Below are 19,055 nucleotides of genomic sequence, written 5' to 3' on the forward strand. Positions count from 1 at the left end.
TGCAATATAAAAAAAATTATAGGTAAAATAGACATAATCTACAAATAGTATATTATGTTGACAATTAAATATGCATCTCAGTAACGTAGAGAATTAAAATGACAATACAAAATTTTTAAATATGCATTTTAAAATGCAAAATAGTTATTTAAAAGTAGCCTCAAATGATTCAATATAATACTACATAACATTGAATAAACATTACAAAATATTGGATAATTTAAAAATACATAGTATGGTTCAGACTTAACTTAAAAATAGTTCAAATTAAATACTCAGAATTTAAAATACAATATAAATAATATGATAATCATTTCGAAAAATTTTTAAAAATAAATATACTTAACGGTAAAATAGGCATTTAAAAGATGCTTTACTTTATTGGTAATAACATCGAAGAACTAATATTTAATAAAACTATTGATTATGTGGTTGAAAATCTACATTGAAATTTAAAGCAATATTAGAAAAAAATATATAATATATTTACTTTCAAGTAAAATAGGTATTTTAAAATAGCCTTTAGTCCTCAATTAAGGACTTAGAGCTACTTAATCAAATTATCAGATAAAACATACGTTGAAATTAAAAAAATCAAATTACGTTTTATAAAAAATGTTTTAAGATATTAAACTAAATTTAATGACATATCTTAAAATCCATATTGTGAATAATACTTTTGAATTATACTTAATTGTTTTTTTAATAAGCATCAAAGTGTCGACAAACGGGAATCGACACATTGTTTTTATCGCTGATCTTCCGTTGCATCGACGAAATGAGACCGAAGAAAAAAAGGAGTGAACCACCTCCGTTATTCGCTCCCGCAAAAACTGAAGGAAAATACTCTATTATTTTTTAAAATCAAACTAACAAAAAAGGATCACTTACGCGATAAAAATCGCCAATCGATTCGAGCCCGCAATTAACTCGCCGACATTAGAAAGTTAAAGTGACAAACGCCGAATTGAGTCTCGCGGCGGCGAACGAAAGTGATAGACAGACAGAGAGAAACGCGCACATACACATAGCCACGGCTAGAGAAAGAAAGATAGAGCGAGAATAATAAAAAACGAATCGATATCGTTGTGTCCGATAATTATTAGCGTCGTTTTTTCCTTCAGGCGATACGCACGCGGAAGAAAGTTACGCGCCGTCGCGATCGATCGCGTGCTATCCATCAAATTCCAGTTTTTTCCCGAGCGAATATCGCCATAAGAAAACACATGTAGGCGGTCGATTAAAAGATATTGACCTTTGTCAGTTTTCGAAATGAATTGCCGCTCAAGAGATGAACAACTTGGGTGAATCACTTTAACGACTTTTCATTAACGAGTCGTGTCAAATCGAAATGCTTTAAAAGCTTTTAAAAAACAACAACAAAATATTTATGGCGATTTGATCGATGGATAAGATCGATAAAGATGATGTATAGGATTTTTGTATTAATCATGAATTATTGTAATATAATAATAATAAATACAGTAATTAATTAAATTAGATTCAAACTGAGAAAAATAAATCAATAAATTTAAATAAAAATATATAAATATATGTACATTTGTAGCTTATAATTAATGTTGTGTGATTTTTGAATTTGTATCTAAGGCTACTTTTATCTGCACATTTAATATTTAATTATGTAAGACAAACAATATTGCTTTTAATCCTTTGAGTAGTGAGTTAATTTATACACATTTTTTAATTTGTTATTATACATTCAGGACTGAGTTAATTTTTCGAATTTTTCCATAATTATTCATGTTGTTATTTATTTATTATTATTTTATATTGCATTAATAATAAACTATAGTTAAAAAAATAGTGATTTTCAACATTTTAGTGCTTTGGTTTTTTTGTATTAGTATGTTTTAGTAATTTATTTTAACACTTTTCTATTAAATATCGTTAATTTATTTTACATATTTTGTATACAATTTTCTGCTTTTATGAATTTTTTATATCAAGTCATAGGTTTTTAACATTTATTATAAAATGAATATAACATATTTTTTGGTGTGTTTATTTATTTTGAACTCTTTAATTTATTGATATTATTTTCTGTAAAATTCATTTACATTATATCAATTTAAAAAAAAATATATATATATATATATAATGTTTTTTATTTATTATTTTTTTAGTTATATATGTAAATATATAACTATCTGGGGTACCTCAAAACAGCGAAAGATCGACCACCGTACATGTACGGCGATATCGCTCAAAGCAATTTAATAATGCATTGACTTTTTTACTCGCTTTCTTATGAATTTTAAATTCTCGTTATAAATTTTGAGCTTCTTTGATAAATGCCTTTAAAAATATTATTTTTCTCCTATTTTACTTTTTTTTTATAAAAACTATATTTTTTTATTGCTACTCTCACATGTAAAAATTTAATTTCCGTTATAAAATTTAAACTATTTATACGCCTATATACGCCTTTTAAAACATTATTTCTTTATTTAACTATTATATTTATTTTTATAAAAAAATATATTTATTGCTTTTTACAAAATATGAGAGCACTAAATGATAGATACAATTATTTCATCTTTTCAGTCTAAATTCAATTATTGCTATTAATGTTGGGCTATTTTAATATATGTACGTCTTTTAAAACACTTTTTTTTAATAAAAAAAATACATATATTTATTTATTTATTCAAAATATTAAACACAATGATTTTATTTTTCAGTCTTTCATATTAAAAGTTAATTATCGCTATTAATTTTGAGCTATTATAAAATATTAGGTCTTTATGTACTCATTTTATTTTTATATTTTTTTTATTCTCTAATTATTTGTATTATTGCTAATAATTTTGAGCTAGTTTTAAATGCGACATTGAGGCGATGTTTTGATCATTTAATTAGTAAAAATATTTTTATATTCATTAATTTAAAATATTATGACAGTATATTTCATATATTTTTTCTCGTCACAATTAAATTCTCATTATGAATTTTCCGAAACGTTTTTAAAAATTGTTTTTTCCTATAATATATATATAATAAGGACGGAATAGCGTAGTCTGTAACGTCTCAGACTAGTAACTCTGAGGTTACGGGCTCGAGCCCCGGCAGCGGAATTCGGATTTTTATTTATAAAAAATGCGCTATTATTATAAATAAACGACCCGAGCTGCAGTGACATCTATTGATTATAAATTGTAGTTAGATTAAATTAAGACCATCGTGACCTAACATGTTACCCCAATGCGTCACGATGGTCGAAAACATCGTGACGTCACCGTAGATGTCACCGATTCCCAGACTTTCAGTCTGGTGGTTAATACTTATTTGTAGGTATTCTTTACATCTAATTGACTCACTCAGTTTGTACAGATTTGCCCATTGTAACGCATTGGGCTTACGCCTGTCAGGTTACAGCGAAAAATTTAATAATAAAATATATTAATTTGTTCAATATATTCAGAAAATGCAGTCTTAAAAACGCTAAGGCAACTGTATTGATTTAATTAGAAAATAAATATATTATTTTTTTCTAATTAAATGCGTTCATAAAAACATATGGGCTACTTTTAACTTTCTATTTCTTAGCCTATCTTATAAAATCGTCTCTTTTTGTTTATATTTGAAAAATTTAAATTTCTCTAAAAATAGACAAAACGAGAGATACACAGATTTTATTTTTTATGAAAAATTCTTAGCTATTATTACAAAATAGCTTAAAAGTTACTTTTAGCTGCCTAATTTAATAATTAAATTAAGATAAAAAAACTTGAAATCGTTTTAAACAAAATGAAAAATACGTTAGTATTCTTTTTTCATTAATTTCTTAATAAAAACGAATTATTTCGTTGAATTTTGAGCTATGTTTAAGTATAACATATTGTAGTTAACTGTAGTCATAAAAATAACGCTGCTTTTATCTGCCTGTGTTAATATTAAAATAATATAATATATTAAATTATTACAATAAAATTTTATTTCTTTCAAAGTTTTACTAGTGAAATTAAATTATTTTTTAATAGATTTTAAACTACTTTTAGATACACTCTAATATTAATCGCTGTGTTAGTAATTCAGAATTATAACCATATTATTTATATTGTGATTTTATAGTGTTTCGAATTCCATTTAATAATTTAGGCTTAAATTGATGTTTATAATACAAAAAATTATCAAGGATTAGGTAATAAATATTCTTTCATGAATTAATTATATATTGTATATATAATTTATTGTTTACACACAATACAAATCTCTTAACAATAAATTATCAAGTATATTAAAATTAACATAAAATGAATTATTTTACAACTAAAACCTAAAATTACGTATTATACAGTATTATAATTCCATTCTTAGAGTGGTAATCATGAGATATAGCATAATATACACATTTACTACGCAAAACTCCCACGCGATAACATACGATAGCCGAAAGTGAATATATAAGCAAAAATATTATTTTTAACCAATTTTCATATTTTAATAATACACAACGTTGTTTTAGAATATTTAATATTTATTATGTATAGCATATGTGATGCAAATACACTTATTATTTCACAACGCATATTAGCTAGACCACCTACAGCTTTAGAAAACACCTATCATTAGCGAAAAGGTCAACTAACGCGTGTTATTTAGACTTTCGATTGTCCGAATCCGACTCCATAGTGCTTATCTTCTTAGATCGCCGAAAACGTTAATAAACACATTATGCATTACGAAAGCAAATATTTAACGCCCGCGGTCGAATTAAGACACGTCTGACAATAAAGAGACATGACTGACCCTCGACAACGAGAGGGCGCATTGGAGGAAAAAATCGGCGCATTCCAAACGTCATCGGATAACCGTTCTCGGTAAATTGTTACCCCGCGGTCGATTCCTTCACGACGTACCGGTAATTTAACGGTCACCTTATTAAACCCCCCTCCAAGCTGCACTGTATCATTTGCTACGGCAAAGAAGGTCGCCCTACACTACCCGTGGCTGAAACTGTCCATTCATGAGGCGAATGAATGGAATCGCAATTTTCTATGCGGCAATTGTGTGTTGCGCAAATATGAGGCGGTCATTGTATGTTACAATAGACTTATTATATTGTAATATGTAATAAGTGTAACTTTTTCAGTCATGATTTTTATATTATATATTATTGATTTACGGTGGAAAGACTGGAATATGTTTAATACATATGAGCTGAAACAGCTCATTATTGGAGATTTTTAATACCGCATATGTATGACCTAGCTCATCGCGATATTCATCCGTGACATAAGGAAATCAGTGATGATCGATTGGAATTTAAATTATATATTAATCACAAATTCCGATCTAACAGACACGATATAAATTGAAAAAAACTAAGGACCATATAGGATTTGAACCCAGCTCTTACAGGTCAATAGTCAGCGACTTATACCACTCGTCTATCGTGTAGGTAAATAGATGTATTCCATGATTTTTCAGGTACTGTACTAGTTTATAAAATGTGTTAAAAATGGGTAAAGACCTTCAAATATTACATAAAAAACTGAATTAATCGCCAAATGTTTTTTTTTGCCATGTGTGTGTATTTAGCGTTTCTCACGCGTTTTTGGTTACATAATATTTGTAGGCAAACAATTTAACATTACCATTATCGTATTATGCCGTACCGGATCTCTTGACACAAGTGTCTTCAAACGTTAGAACACCAGTTTGAACTTAAAAAAAAACTATATTAAATATAATATAAAAACCGTATTTTATTCGTACAAAAAAATAAAGAAAATACTCCTACTCCTTCCGACGTCTCCTTCGACACTTTTGATTGACTTTCCGATTGAGATTTTTTCCTCCCTGCTACCAAATGAGTTCTTGGAAGCATTCGTACGTGTACGAAGACTCTTTGTGCCGGTCCATTAGGCATGCATGTCCGATACGAGCATGTGCTCAAACATTCGCAAGAAGCCAGTTTTTTTTATACACTCTTGTGTACGTTTTCACTTGGTCCGCCGGCTATTGGGCAACGCCTATTTTTTAACAAGTTTCAATTTCATTTTTACACTATTTGGTTGCATAAGACTTTTTCAAAAATAAAAATTATACATCGCCGACAAAGGGTTATATGTATTATCTTCGCGACCCATTTCGCCAAGTCATGATTTCTCTCACTCTCTCGAATAATAGCAAAATTACATGCATGTGAGATAGCATGCGTGCCGCGCCGGTTTGACATTTTGATGAAAGATCACCGCAGACTATTAACATTTACTTCTTTTCCGACGTTAACTTTTAATCTTAATACGTACAGCACGCTCTGGTACACTTTCTACATATACAATACACGTTTAACATTCGCTAAAAGTCGCCAAAGATTTTTATAACTTCATTTTTCTTACTAGTGGGTAAAACATTATAAAAACGCAACTTTCTAATCTATGAATGACTGATGGAACAATGCGCATTTTTTCCTGCGACTATTATATTATCTCTCAATGAACATGTATGTATGTATGTATGCGTAGAGATGCTTATCTGTGTCCTTTCAATTGTAGTCATTCATTGAACTGCAAATATGTGCGTGGTTATCTCTGGAATGGCATTGATGAATGAATTTATGCGCTCATATCTCTGTGCTAACATTAATTGTTCCTTTATCTTCATTGCTATATAAATAAAAGCTTGTGTTCACAGCCAAATTTGTATTTGTTCAAAAGCTGACATCTTTATGCGTACGAAAAGCTCTGACTTATGTAACATATTAATATATTCTCATTGATTTCTTCAATTCTTATTCGACGCGAGTGCGTTGCACCTGCGCGGGTTTGCGTTCTTACCGCTCGAGGCTCTCTCTTTCAATAATACGCATTGTTTCGCATTATTGTCAAGTCAAGGGTGAAAGTTGCTCGATAGGGTTGTTTTTTATGCATAAAGTGCGTCTAAAATAAATCTAAGAATATAAATTAAAAAGCAAAATAATTTAATTGTATAGTTAGAATCTAATAAAATACTTTTCGCAGTATAAATATTTTAATTTTTTATTTTATTTTAGTCTGATTAAATATTTAAGATCACACAAATATCTTCATAAATATTATTTAAAAAAATAATTATGGATACCATAAAAATGAAAGTACGAACTATTCGATCTTTATTTACAGTCTCGCACGCGAAAGCTCAAATAAAAAAGCCGCCTTCAGTCGCATAAAACAATCGGAAACCGACTCACGAGCTTAATTGAAGGCGCGACCGTAGGTCGTCCATCAGCAACGCCAAAAAGCCTCTTCGATAAATTTTCCACATCGGACGTCCAATTACGTAATCGATTTTTTTTCGTTCGAATTCACGCCGCAGCTTCTCCTCAGAGTCTCGAGTCTCAAAAAGAATGTTTTCATATTCATAAAGCAAAAGCCCCCCCTCTTGTCATAACTCATTTATGCAAATGAAAGTGAACGAAGGGCACAAAAGGACGAAGGCCTCCGACAGGTGCGTAACAGGTGGCGGTGGCCCCGAGGGTCCGAAAACGCAACCACTGCACTGTCTCGACTTACGTTATACTCTACGCTATAAATCGAACTGGTCGCACGTGACTTTTATAAAAACTTCCGCGTATCGAACAGTCGTTGTTTATAAGCATTATTTTTAATTAAAAATAAATATTTTCATATAATATACGTGATAATATATAATGTCGAAGTTAAATATATTACATATCGCGGGCGTATTTTGTAACGTTAAATTAAAAACGCTACGATTTATACGACTGGTCTATTTTAATGCCTAACCCGAAGCCGTAATATTTTATGTGATTTTAATTGGATTGAGTGTTGCAATCGATGCCTTTTAAAAAAATATGCTTCTTCGTAGGATGCTGTTTTATAATATTTTGAGTTTATAGTAAACGAAGTATCAATTCTTTAAAATTGTATGATGTAATTATTTTTAATACGCAACTTTGTATTCATTTAAAATTAAAATACAATTTTCGCATGGGAATTAATTAACAGTGACTGGTAGTGAGAAATGAAAAAAATGTTTACTTTTACAATTTCGAAACGTATGATAATTTAATTTACATATATATTAATTAAATTGTTTTATGAAAAATTTATATACGTGCATCGAATGATCCATGAACGCATATTTTATTTTTTTCTGCAATAAAATCACTCGCAGTTGTATTTTAATTAATATATAACAATTAAAGCTACAAAAAAGTGAATGAATTCGAAATTACTTATTACATGAAATAAATAAAATATATTTTGATCACGTGTAGTTTCAAAATTTTTGCTGTTTTTGTCGCAAATAGAAGATAATCTTATTTATATAATATATAAACTAGCTGTCGGTCCCTCACTGTCGTGAGGTACCGCAGCTAGTATTTTTTATATTATTATTTATTATTATTATTATTATTTTATTAATTCATTTAGCTTAATAGCTAATCTTTACATCTAACAAATTTAGTAAACATATATAAAAATATATAAAAAATACATAACAGAAAGAAAAAATAAAAATATACAATAATAAAGTCTTAATATTATAATTTATTTCTATATGTACGAATGTGTTTTTTTATTCCATTTATGAAACCCGTTATATTTTTGTTGTTTCGGATTTCTCTTGGAAGACTATTATATAAATCAAAACCTCCGTACATAATTCTCCTAGCCGTACTCGTTTTCTTTTACTTAATTATCTTAAAATTTTCTCTATTTCTAGTATTATATTTATGTACATCTTTATTTCTTATTAAATATTTATTAAAATATTCTGGTAACATATTATTTTCTAACATATATAAATACTAAAACATTCATACTCAATATTTCTTGAACATTCAACCATTCTAATCTATCAATCATACTTTTACAATTAGTTAATCTATTTTTATTTAAGATTACTCTCATTGTCCTATTTTGTAATTTTTGCAACATTTGTTTATCTAATTTATTTAACATATTTAATAGTGTTGCACAATAATTAAAATGGGGCAATATTATACTATTGTAAATTATTTTTTTGTATTTATACTTAATATATTTCTTAATCTAGATAATAAATCTATTTTTCTACTAATTTTTTTTATATGTAATTACAATGTTCTTAAAAATTTAATTTTGTATCAACAATTATTATATTTTGTATAACAATTAATTACGTATAAATTACTTGTATATGTCATTTTTGCTATAGTATGCTTTATTTAAATCATATTATGTATAAAATATGTCTACATATTTGTCTTTATTTTAATTTTTCTTAACTTATCTTTTAAAAAAATGTTTAATATTTTTTTGTAAAGTTGCACCATTTCATCTTTAATATACTACTAAGTAGCATATTTTATAAATTGTTAACCGATTAATGGATCACTTTTGGCAAAAAAATCAAATTTTATTGTGCATATATGTATATAAACTATTATAAAAGCTCTTCAGTGCGTAACGGTCATCAATGCGTAACATTTAATTTAACCTCGCCTCGCATTATAACCGTCACATTAAACGCACAGTATTTATTATGTGTACCTTCAATAATTTTTTTATGATTTATAAAGCGTTTTAGCGATATTTACAACGCCTTTTATTATCTAATTTATCGGTAGATTTATGGTTGGCGCGTGAGAATAAACCCGTTTACACTTTTCGCCCGGCCAATAATAATGTAACCAAAATTTTACTTTTCTTTTTTGTATCACCACATGTGTTTTAGACACTTTTCCGTTGATATGTGGGTCTGTGGGCGTTTGACCCAAGATGACTTTCGCTTCCGCAGCTTTTCCTTCATCTAAACGCTTAGATTTGCCCGGGTGTTGTTATTGGCTTGAATCTGCGTAAAAAACAGCTATTAACCAATTGATAGGTTGTAATTAAACTGAGGAGGTTATTTATTGGTTCAAAAGAAAGGGAAATATGAATTATAATTAGCTTTTCTAATAAGCAATGACTGGAGATCAAAGAATGTGTTAAGACATAAATGTGCTTCGATATTTATTATAAAAAATATGGGTTTGTTTTACGAATGAATTTTATTTTAACGTAAATAAATTTAACTCATTATAAAATTGTTAAAAATATTGAACAGAGACCATTACAAAATAGCTTAATTATATTTTTTATTATATAATATACAGTTTCCTATTAAAAAATTGAGAAAAATGTGTATTGCAAATAAAAATACAAAATATAACATATCCATCTAAAGTTGTTAATTTTGTTATAAATTATAAAAATACAGGTTAGCGTGAAAATTTATAAATATTTATAAACTAGGTTTATGTCGGATTATTATTGTTTTAGATTTCTTCTTAATAAAATTTTTAATTGAGTATTTCTGAGAGGGACGTTAAATTGTACACGGTACATGTATGTATATTTTTCAATATGGTGTTACTTGTCAAATAGTTAATGAATTGAAACAATTTGTTTGAACATTAATTAGATCAATATCTTGTGGAGATTTTTTATTATTATTCATAAATTTGTGCAGCATAGTATACTATGATAAATATATCTCTGTGTTTTATAAAAATTAGAAGAATCTGGAAAAAAATAATTTCACATGAATATTAATATGTATAATAGAATAGTCACTAAATTTTATTAATTCTTATATTAAAATAGATAGTAATGGAAAATAATGAGCATTTTTTTATTGTACATAATTCTCTCGTCTTTCAATGATAAAATCTGCATATTAGGCAGCAGGTGGCGCATTTAAAAGTAGCCTATCTGATTATTTTCCACGCATATATTGCAACGTCGATCAATCGCCGTCTAAAATTAGGTTCGCTAGTGAAAAATGTTAAAATCAAAGAGAAGCTGTGCTAATTTCGCCATTGTGTCGAATGTGCGATTCTAAAAATCGATCTTTTGTTCGCTTTCTATGCAAGCGATGCGTATCGAGTTTCTCGTCTCTAGTTGACAATCGAAAAAGCTCGCCGAAAATATTCAGGTCAGATTTCGCGAAAATTGCGATGTTTTGGTTCGTTAATATCGCGGAATTGCTCTTGATTTGATGGAATGTATTTTAACGATACTGAGAATATTAATTTTTCGCTCGTCATACACATTTTGCACCCGTCTTCCGAGATGACGAGGGTTCCCGAATCATCTGTCGTGATGCTGCAAAAATACCAGACTACCGAACATGGATCACGGGGATCAAACCGTTGATGTTGATGGCTTTCGAATATTTTATTATTCCATATCTGCTCCGATGGTCATTTGTATGTGACTTGCGAACCGCTCGTTAAATTTGCACTTCGCATATCTAACCGCCAGTGCTTTTTACTGAAACGAGGATTTGACACGATCAGAATGTTTAATTTTGATTATGCGCACGAAGATTGTTCGTCCGGGGTTTAAATTAAGTTTTTTATTATACTACCTGAGTGGTTGTTGATTTACCTGTGTTCTTCGCGCCCTTTCGCAGCGGGATGCTTAGTAAAGCAATCATCTTTTCAATTTTGTGATTCGGGAAAACGGCATGGGATCTAATAATTTTACGGTTTTTATCGGATGCCATAACTAAACTTAAAAGCTCTGCTATTAATTATTTTTATATGTGTTTTTCTGGACCTCTATCCATTGAATATTACACATTAAATATATGGCATATTGAACAGCTAAGTTTTTTTATATATGGTATAAAGTCACTATAAAAAGTCCAGTAACTTATGAAATCTAGCACATTAAACAATTTTATACTGACAATCAGGAAACTAAATTACTTGAATAAGTATCGCCATATACAGATTTCACTGCTTGTTTTATAGTGTAATAAAAAAAATATTTTTTTATATTCTAATACGTAATCTAAATTCAGGAAATAAATAAAATTGCAAGTTTAAAAGTAATGAACTTAAAAAGAAATACTATATTAATTTTTATAAAATCTATAACGCTTAATTAAATAAATAAATGTCACAATATACTATGGGTAATTAAAAAAAAAAACAGAACGAATTAAAAATAAATTTTAAAACCAAAAAAGTAGAGCGTCCGGTATCTACATACAATCGCTAGCTGCGGTACCTCACACTAGTGAGGGACCGACTGCTAGTGTGTATCATTTTTTATAGCACTTTGTTAAAATTCATTTTTCTAAATTGTGACAGAAAGTTTTAATTTCTAGATCATATGCATGCTTTTTTAAAGTAGAAACGATTAATCTTACATTTTAATTTTTTTCTGTATAGCATAATTTTATTGTACATTATTGAATCAAAATCATATTTTATTTTGAAAGAGCATTTTTAAATATATAACTAAAGTATCTCACTAAATTCATAAATAATTAAGCATATTTTTTATTTATGTATTAATAATTCCATCTATAAAATATTTTGTAAGTACACATATAATGATCAAAACTTGAAAACGATTCTTATTAAGATAGATAACGACATGGAAAGTTCTCATAAAATCCAACTCACCTAAAACAATCATTATTATTTTTAGCACATAAGCGACGTTTAATATACACATTATGATAGAGGTTTGAATAATATACCTTGACGATAAAATATGATTGCCAGGATATTCTGGAATTATTCTCAATGAATAGATTTTGATTTTATGTATTTTTATAGTACGCATTGAAACATTTACGATCGTGGGAAGAGCCGTGGTGAAATATAAACATCACACACGATTATTATATTAATTACGGCTCCATCCATTACACGGTGGATGACTTTAATTATCCTAATCGACAATACGTGACTCAATCGACCCGAGATCTCGGCTTAACCCCTCGTTAGATATCTCGATATGTACACACGTTATCAATTATTGTAATTGTGAAGGCGAGCACACATAGAGGAGTGTACATTTTATGGACATATCCATTATATACGTGGATAGATTGTGGATAGAAACACACACACAGTCCATCGTCCGATTACTACCGTGGTGAAACTTTCACAAAACGACCGCTAACAACTCGTTTTGTTATGCGATACGCCTTTTAGAAGGTAAACATTAATAGAGTAAACAAACAAACAACATTCTACTGATTGGATCGGGATGTTAAAGGGAAAAATCAAATCGTTCTATTTTTGCCATAATCATATTTGTACGAATTATTTTTATAATATAATTAACTTTCTTTTAATTTAAATTTACTCTAAAACTAGGCCATACAAAATGGTTTAACGTAAGTTTGCTTGACGCTTCTTCCGATCTGTATTTAATGATCCAGAACTAACGGTGGAACGGTGATTAACCATTCTGCTTCTTCGGAATTAAACTAGACATGCTTAAGGCGGGGGACAATGCTTGGTTTGATCATGGGTGTAGTTTTTGATCGCTTTAAAATATATTTTATAAAAAAAATAGAGAGTATATAAATATATAGATCCTTCAAAAGACAAATTATCGTATTTTTAAATCACTCGTATTGCAGTGTAGCTCAATAATATTTTACTTAAATACGGCGATGATTTTTATCTCTTTAGTTAAATCAGTCAAATAAATTTGTTCGTATATAAGTCGATTGCACCATTTTTTTTCAATTTCTAACGTGTCTGAAAGATTGGAATTAGTGATTATTAGAAAATTATAATTTCGATCAATCATCACATATTAAGATTTCCTATATTTACCTAATCTCACTGAATTTTTATTTCGGTTTATACCGATATTCATTTTTTTTAACCAATTATTGCCTGTAAAATATTATTTAATTCAAAAATAATTATTGATTATTATTACTTATTTTAATTATTCATTTATTATTTTCATAATTGTTAAACTTTTTGAATTATATAAAATATGCATAGCACAGCTTTTTCAAATTACTAGAATTAAGAACAGCAGCGATTGAATTAATTCAGCATGTACTAATAGTTGATATATGTACATAAAGATCGGATTCGTATCGGCATTTGTTTTATTGTTAATTATTGAATTAATTGAAATATTTTTTTGCGATGCTCACCTGTTTTTGAGATAAACGTTAAACAATAATAAAAGGTGAGCATTTCCAAAATTTTGTTTCGTGCAACCAATGAATTCTGCGAATTTCGATCATAGTAGACACCGCCAATAAACTCTATTCACAAATGATTTTGAAGGCGTGTAAACATTCGTCTTATTGTCTCGCATTTCAAAAAATAAGACGCATAAAAGAGCATGGATTTTGGAGCGACACTAGTCACTTGGATATATTGAGAGAAAAAACAAATTTCATTCAAGATAGTATAAACAAATATTTTACGAATATTCGATCAATTAATCGAATATTCATATAGTTGAAAATTGAGTGAATAATTCGAATAATCGATTGAAAACCCTAGTTGTATAAAATATATATTTAGAACAAAGTTATGTTGTAACTATTATATTTTGTTTCACTGTTTGTATATGTTGATTGTAAATTTAAGCACAACGTTGGCTTTTAAATAGTATATAGTTAAATCAGTGAAGTAAAGTTATTTGATATTGATATATTAATATAAAAAAACAATGCTATAATATTTTCTGTATCAATTTTTAAATATATATATATATAAACTTAATTCTTGAATACTAAATTTTAAATCAATAGATTCATCTTTCCTATACTACAAGTAATGAATTTGTTATCTTTGTTGCTTAATCGAAGTTTGACTCCGTCCCTGCGCGTCTATTATTAGGCAATCAAAACAAACCATCATTGTATTCCAAGCCCTTAGTTTGTCGTTCGAATTCATATCAGTTGTCTGCTGACATTATTGGCGAACGTTGGTCCTTTCAGAGGACTCTTAAACATGTGATAGTGAAAGTGAATAGAACATGAAAAAAGTGATGAAAATTCTTCGCCGCTGCCTTGGCTTGAATTTTAAATATGTTTACAATGTTGCAAAGGTATTTGTTTTTTATATGTTTTTTAAGCAATTTCACACTCGATCAGTTGCTATGGCACAATGACACGTTAAGCTTTATCCTTTGGTAAAACGTTAAAGGAATTTTAATAACAACAATATTTAACCACGCTACCTTAGACGTGAATAATAAGAATTCAATTTAACTCTAATGTCAATTGCCATTGTTGTTAGAAACGAAAAACGATCGTATCATTTATGTAACGGGAACGAAAAGAATAACAAATATTTAGTGTATATTTCAAAATAAATAAGAGATGTCCAGATATGCGTGAACATAAATAGTTTCCAGACACACGCCTATCTATCATGTTGTAACTTTTGGCTCATGCGTATTTTTAAGACTGAAATAAAATCATGCTTGACAGACGTTAAATATGCATTTGAGTGACGTTTTGTGGGACTAACGGAAAAGAGATAAACATCTCGTACGAATCGTATAAGCTTGTGTTTTCGACTGACTAATTGCAGAGGAGCAGTTTAATCGAAAGGCGTGAGAACAAAATTTTAGTAATTGATTCCAGTACTGCAGTTCTTTATTATCTAAGGCGTTGTATTGCATCGTTGCATTAACTGTCCAACGGTACTAATTAAATTAATTGTAACTGGGATGATCGGCGTAAAAAGCTCGAAGGGAAGTGACCATCAAGATCTAACAACGTTATGCAACCGACGTGAGTGACAGACGTTTTAAGCCTTCTTGCGACCTCAGAAGTGATTCCACAAGGCCTTTTCCACCAGACGTAATCGAGCGGAACTGCTTTCACCTAATCTCTTTTTCGCCACCTATGCTAGGGAACCGTTGCGTAATTCGATTCTCTTACACTTTATGTTTTCAACGAGCCCGCGTCGTGATATAACCGAAGCTTTCATTAAAAAAAATCGTGCTAAAACAATCGTAATCGAGCATCATAGCATATCATATACAGGTTGTTCATATAGTTTTAAGAATCGTGTTTTGATCACACGTATGTTGCATCTAAAATCATTTCTTTAATAATGATCAAAAATGGAAAGCAAATTATTTATTTTAAATATATTATATTATCCATGGGGAATAAATATAGAAAAATTATACACACAAATTCTCAAATAAATCTATTGTTAATTTTATTTACGTACGTGTGTGAGAAAGTCCTCTCTCGTTAATTACACGTGAGCTGCGTTTCATTACCGATTTTGTCTATCTAAATCATTCCTCAAAAGCATCGTGAAAAAATTAACGATCGCTTTTACTTTAATGCCGGCATTCGTCTAAGACCTTTGCATATGTAGATACAACTATCCGATCGACTCGTTTTAATAATAGCCCGAGTCAAAATTCGTCTCTCAGGTGAGAGGGAGCACGCGAGTAAAAGCCTTTCTCCTATACGCCCAGTTATCAGATAACTATCTCGGGTCAGTTTTAAACGCTTTTGCGAAACACGTCCAGGTGTATATAATAATAAGATACGCGCGCACAGTTAATGATCTAACCGCTAGACTGTTACGGTTTAACCTACACAACCCTCATTACGGAACGTTCCGCAGAAACGTTTGCCCTCTCTGTGGGTTAACGAGGTAAACTATTTGTGTGATTGTTTTTAAAATTACTGATGATTTTGTTGCAGATCGAGCGCCTGGCTCAGTATGAGCGTTTGGCCGGGAGCGGAGATGCTGGAGCCCGTCGCAGAGGCCAAAGGCTCTCTGATCTGGAAAGAGTACAGGATCTCTTTCCGAACGACTTCTTGGCACTTCATGAACACGATGTTGTGGCAGCGACAGCTGGAACTCTTGTAAGTTTTAATATAATAAATAAGATTCATTCATTTTCGGCCAGTTGAAGTCACCAAACCCTGAAATAAAATCGGGTGCAACCAACGTTGCACCCGATATATGGCAAGTTATGCTGTCTTGTTGGAACCACATGTCTTCCACGTCACTATCTTAGATTTCCTGCCAAAAATAATTGATTATCATGCGCCTATAGCGCTCAACATTGACTTACACTCCGACCTTCATTGTTTTCAAAAAAGTAAGACTTAATGACGCCGCCTGACCACAATGCAATCAGATGAAGATATTTCTCAATCCATATGCGGTAATTTTGCTTATTAGCATACTCAGAGAGGTGAAAATGTGCCTTATCACAAAGAATATTTTCTTTGAAAAATCAGCATCAACGTCCTACTGCTTTTACTGTTCATGGTCTCTGAGGTTCAGTTATAACGGTATCTGAATTTTATATGGGTGCAAGTCCAGGTGCAAAATGCGTCAAAGAGAGCCATAAGAAAAGCCCAAAAGCTACGACCACTGACGAATCCACATTGCCGGGTCTTCGGCCACACTTTTACTTCCAGCAGCAATATTCATGGCTGAACAGGCGCTTTGGTGATGCACAAGCCTTACCATATCTCCAACGCTTCCAATCCCTTGAAATTGTTTCACTATATTGCGAACTGTTCGCTCAGTAGTATGATAAAATTTACCATAATCTTTCAGATATTTCGATACACAGTACCTACAGAATTGTTATTTCTGTAGAACAATTCAACAATTATTAAGCAAATTTGTTGTTGCAAATCAACATTTGACACTTTGAAGATGCGTGATTATTGACAGCTGTCTGATTTAGAGTGCTGTCAATTTAGGAAACTCGAATTAGACCATCTGTATGATTAAATAGTCTCACTACTAAGTAGTTGTTGATTGTGTTTATCCCGTAGTACCTACATTAGGGTATCGCCTGTCATGTTGCATTGGAAGTTTTATAATAAATATATAAATAAATAAAAACAGCATAATGCACAGAGATTAGAAAAGTCGATGCATACTTACTGTGGCAATGGATTTAAGTTAATATTTTAGGTTTTTATAGTTGTTTTTATTGTGTTGAACAAGAGAAGGGGAAACGTTAGATTATAATTATTATGTATTCATCTGCGTGCATAGCTCTTGGGTTATGTGTATCTCATGATTTGCATTAAACATTAATATAATGTACTCGCATAACCGCGATCTACATAAATGGGCGTTAGTAAAACATTTACATAACGTTCTCATCCTTGTGAATAATAAGATAATGGGCGAAAAATATACAACGTTGGCCAAATTTACGACGTTATAAAGTATATATAAAAAAATCTCGACGATACTAGTTCCTCCCCTGTATCTATTTGATCTCCAGGCATCCTACAATAGCGCATTGTGATATCTCAATCGAGCCGTATGTAGTACCTAATAATAAATTGCTTAATTGCCCGCGGCGATTAATTAAAGCTGCCAGGGGTGATGCTCGCAAGAAGCACTGCTTTGGTCAAATTACACGTTGGCCACACTAACGAGCGCACCTACACCCCCCTTTTTATTTTTGACGATTTCACACGATAATTATGGCCGTTAAATATTCCTGTAAATAATTCGTATGTTCGGATAAAAAAATTGACAGTAAATTTTAATTCGGCTCCGTGGCGAATCGAGCGCCATCGATTTAATTGCGGATTCGTTTCGAAATAAAAATGATTCGTGCATCGAATTTTATTGCAGGAAAGTTTAAAGACCCTCGTGTACGCCCACCGCTAGGCATCTTCAGATTTTTATCATAAAATATTATAGCTTTATTTGAATTTCGACTTTTTTATTATTATAAAATTTATACATATTTCTGTCCATATTCATATATTCTTTAACCAAAGAAATTATGTTTTTCAACATTTGTTTGTTAAAATTTGTTTATGAAATAAATTTTCTTATGGAACACAAAATGTTGAACACTCCTACTTCAACAAACACAATTTTGTATACCTACTCTACTTTTTTAGAAATGAAAAATGTATTTCCTCCCTAGTCGGACATTTTATAAATGTAAATTATATTGAATGTCATCAGCAACAAATGTTCTCAGATGCGCTCTAGGACCCTAAAAAAATAAGACCGGCAAAACTTTTGTGTACGTCGTTTCTCTTTATTTCTGATGTGACTTTTTAGCTCCTATAGCAATTTGATTTCCTTGAACAAAAATTTTCATAATGAGCTTTTTTTAGGTCCCATAACAACTTTTCCTTCTTTTTCCTTCTCGAACGAAAATTTCCTTGATGACCCTTAACTTTTAGTGTTCCCCTTTGATATATTAAAATTCTGGTCATCTTATTTATATACGTGTATCAATATAATAAGAATTTCATAATTAAATAATAAAATAGATATCACTGATTTACAGACTTTGATTTCAGTC

At 30.1% G+C, this 19,055-nt stretch overlaps 1 protein-coding gene across 9 annotated transcripts in view; it reads left to right on the forward strand.

Annotated features, from left to right (window-relative positions):
- Positions 1-19,055, forward strand: part of LOC148227172 (uncharacterized) — a 252,069-nt gene that overhangs the window by 228,046 nt on the left and 4,968 nt on the right. For all 9 annotated transcript variants that reach the window (XR_015812021.1, XM_088202500.1, XM_088202495.1 and 6 more), the window contains one exon: positions 16,453-16,617. Coding sequence is in view for 8 of the 9 variants with exons in the window: in XM_088202500.1 (XP_088058626.1) it covers positions 16,453-16,617 (165 nt within the window). In the remaining variant the exon portion in view is untranslated. The remainder of the gene's footprint in view (positions 1-16,452; positions 16,618-19,055) is intronic.

Source organism: Plectrocnemia conspersa, unplaced genomic scaffold, assembly GCF_051122295.1.
Source record: "Plectrocnemia conspersa isolate PC_06_02 unplaced genomic scaffold, ASM5112229v1 ptg000013l, whole genome shotgun sequence".
In the NCBI taxonomy this organism is placed as follows: Eukaryota; Metazoa; Arthropoda; class Insecta; order Trichoptera; family Polycentropodidae; genus Plectrocnemia; species Plectrocnemia conspersa.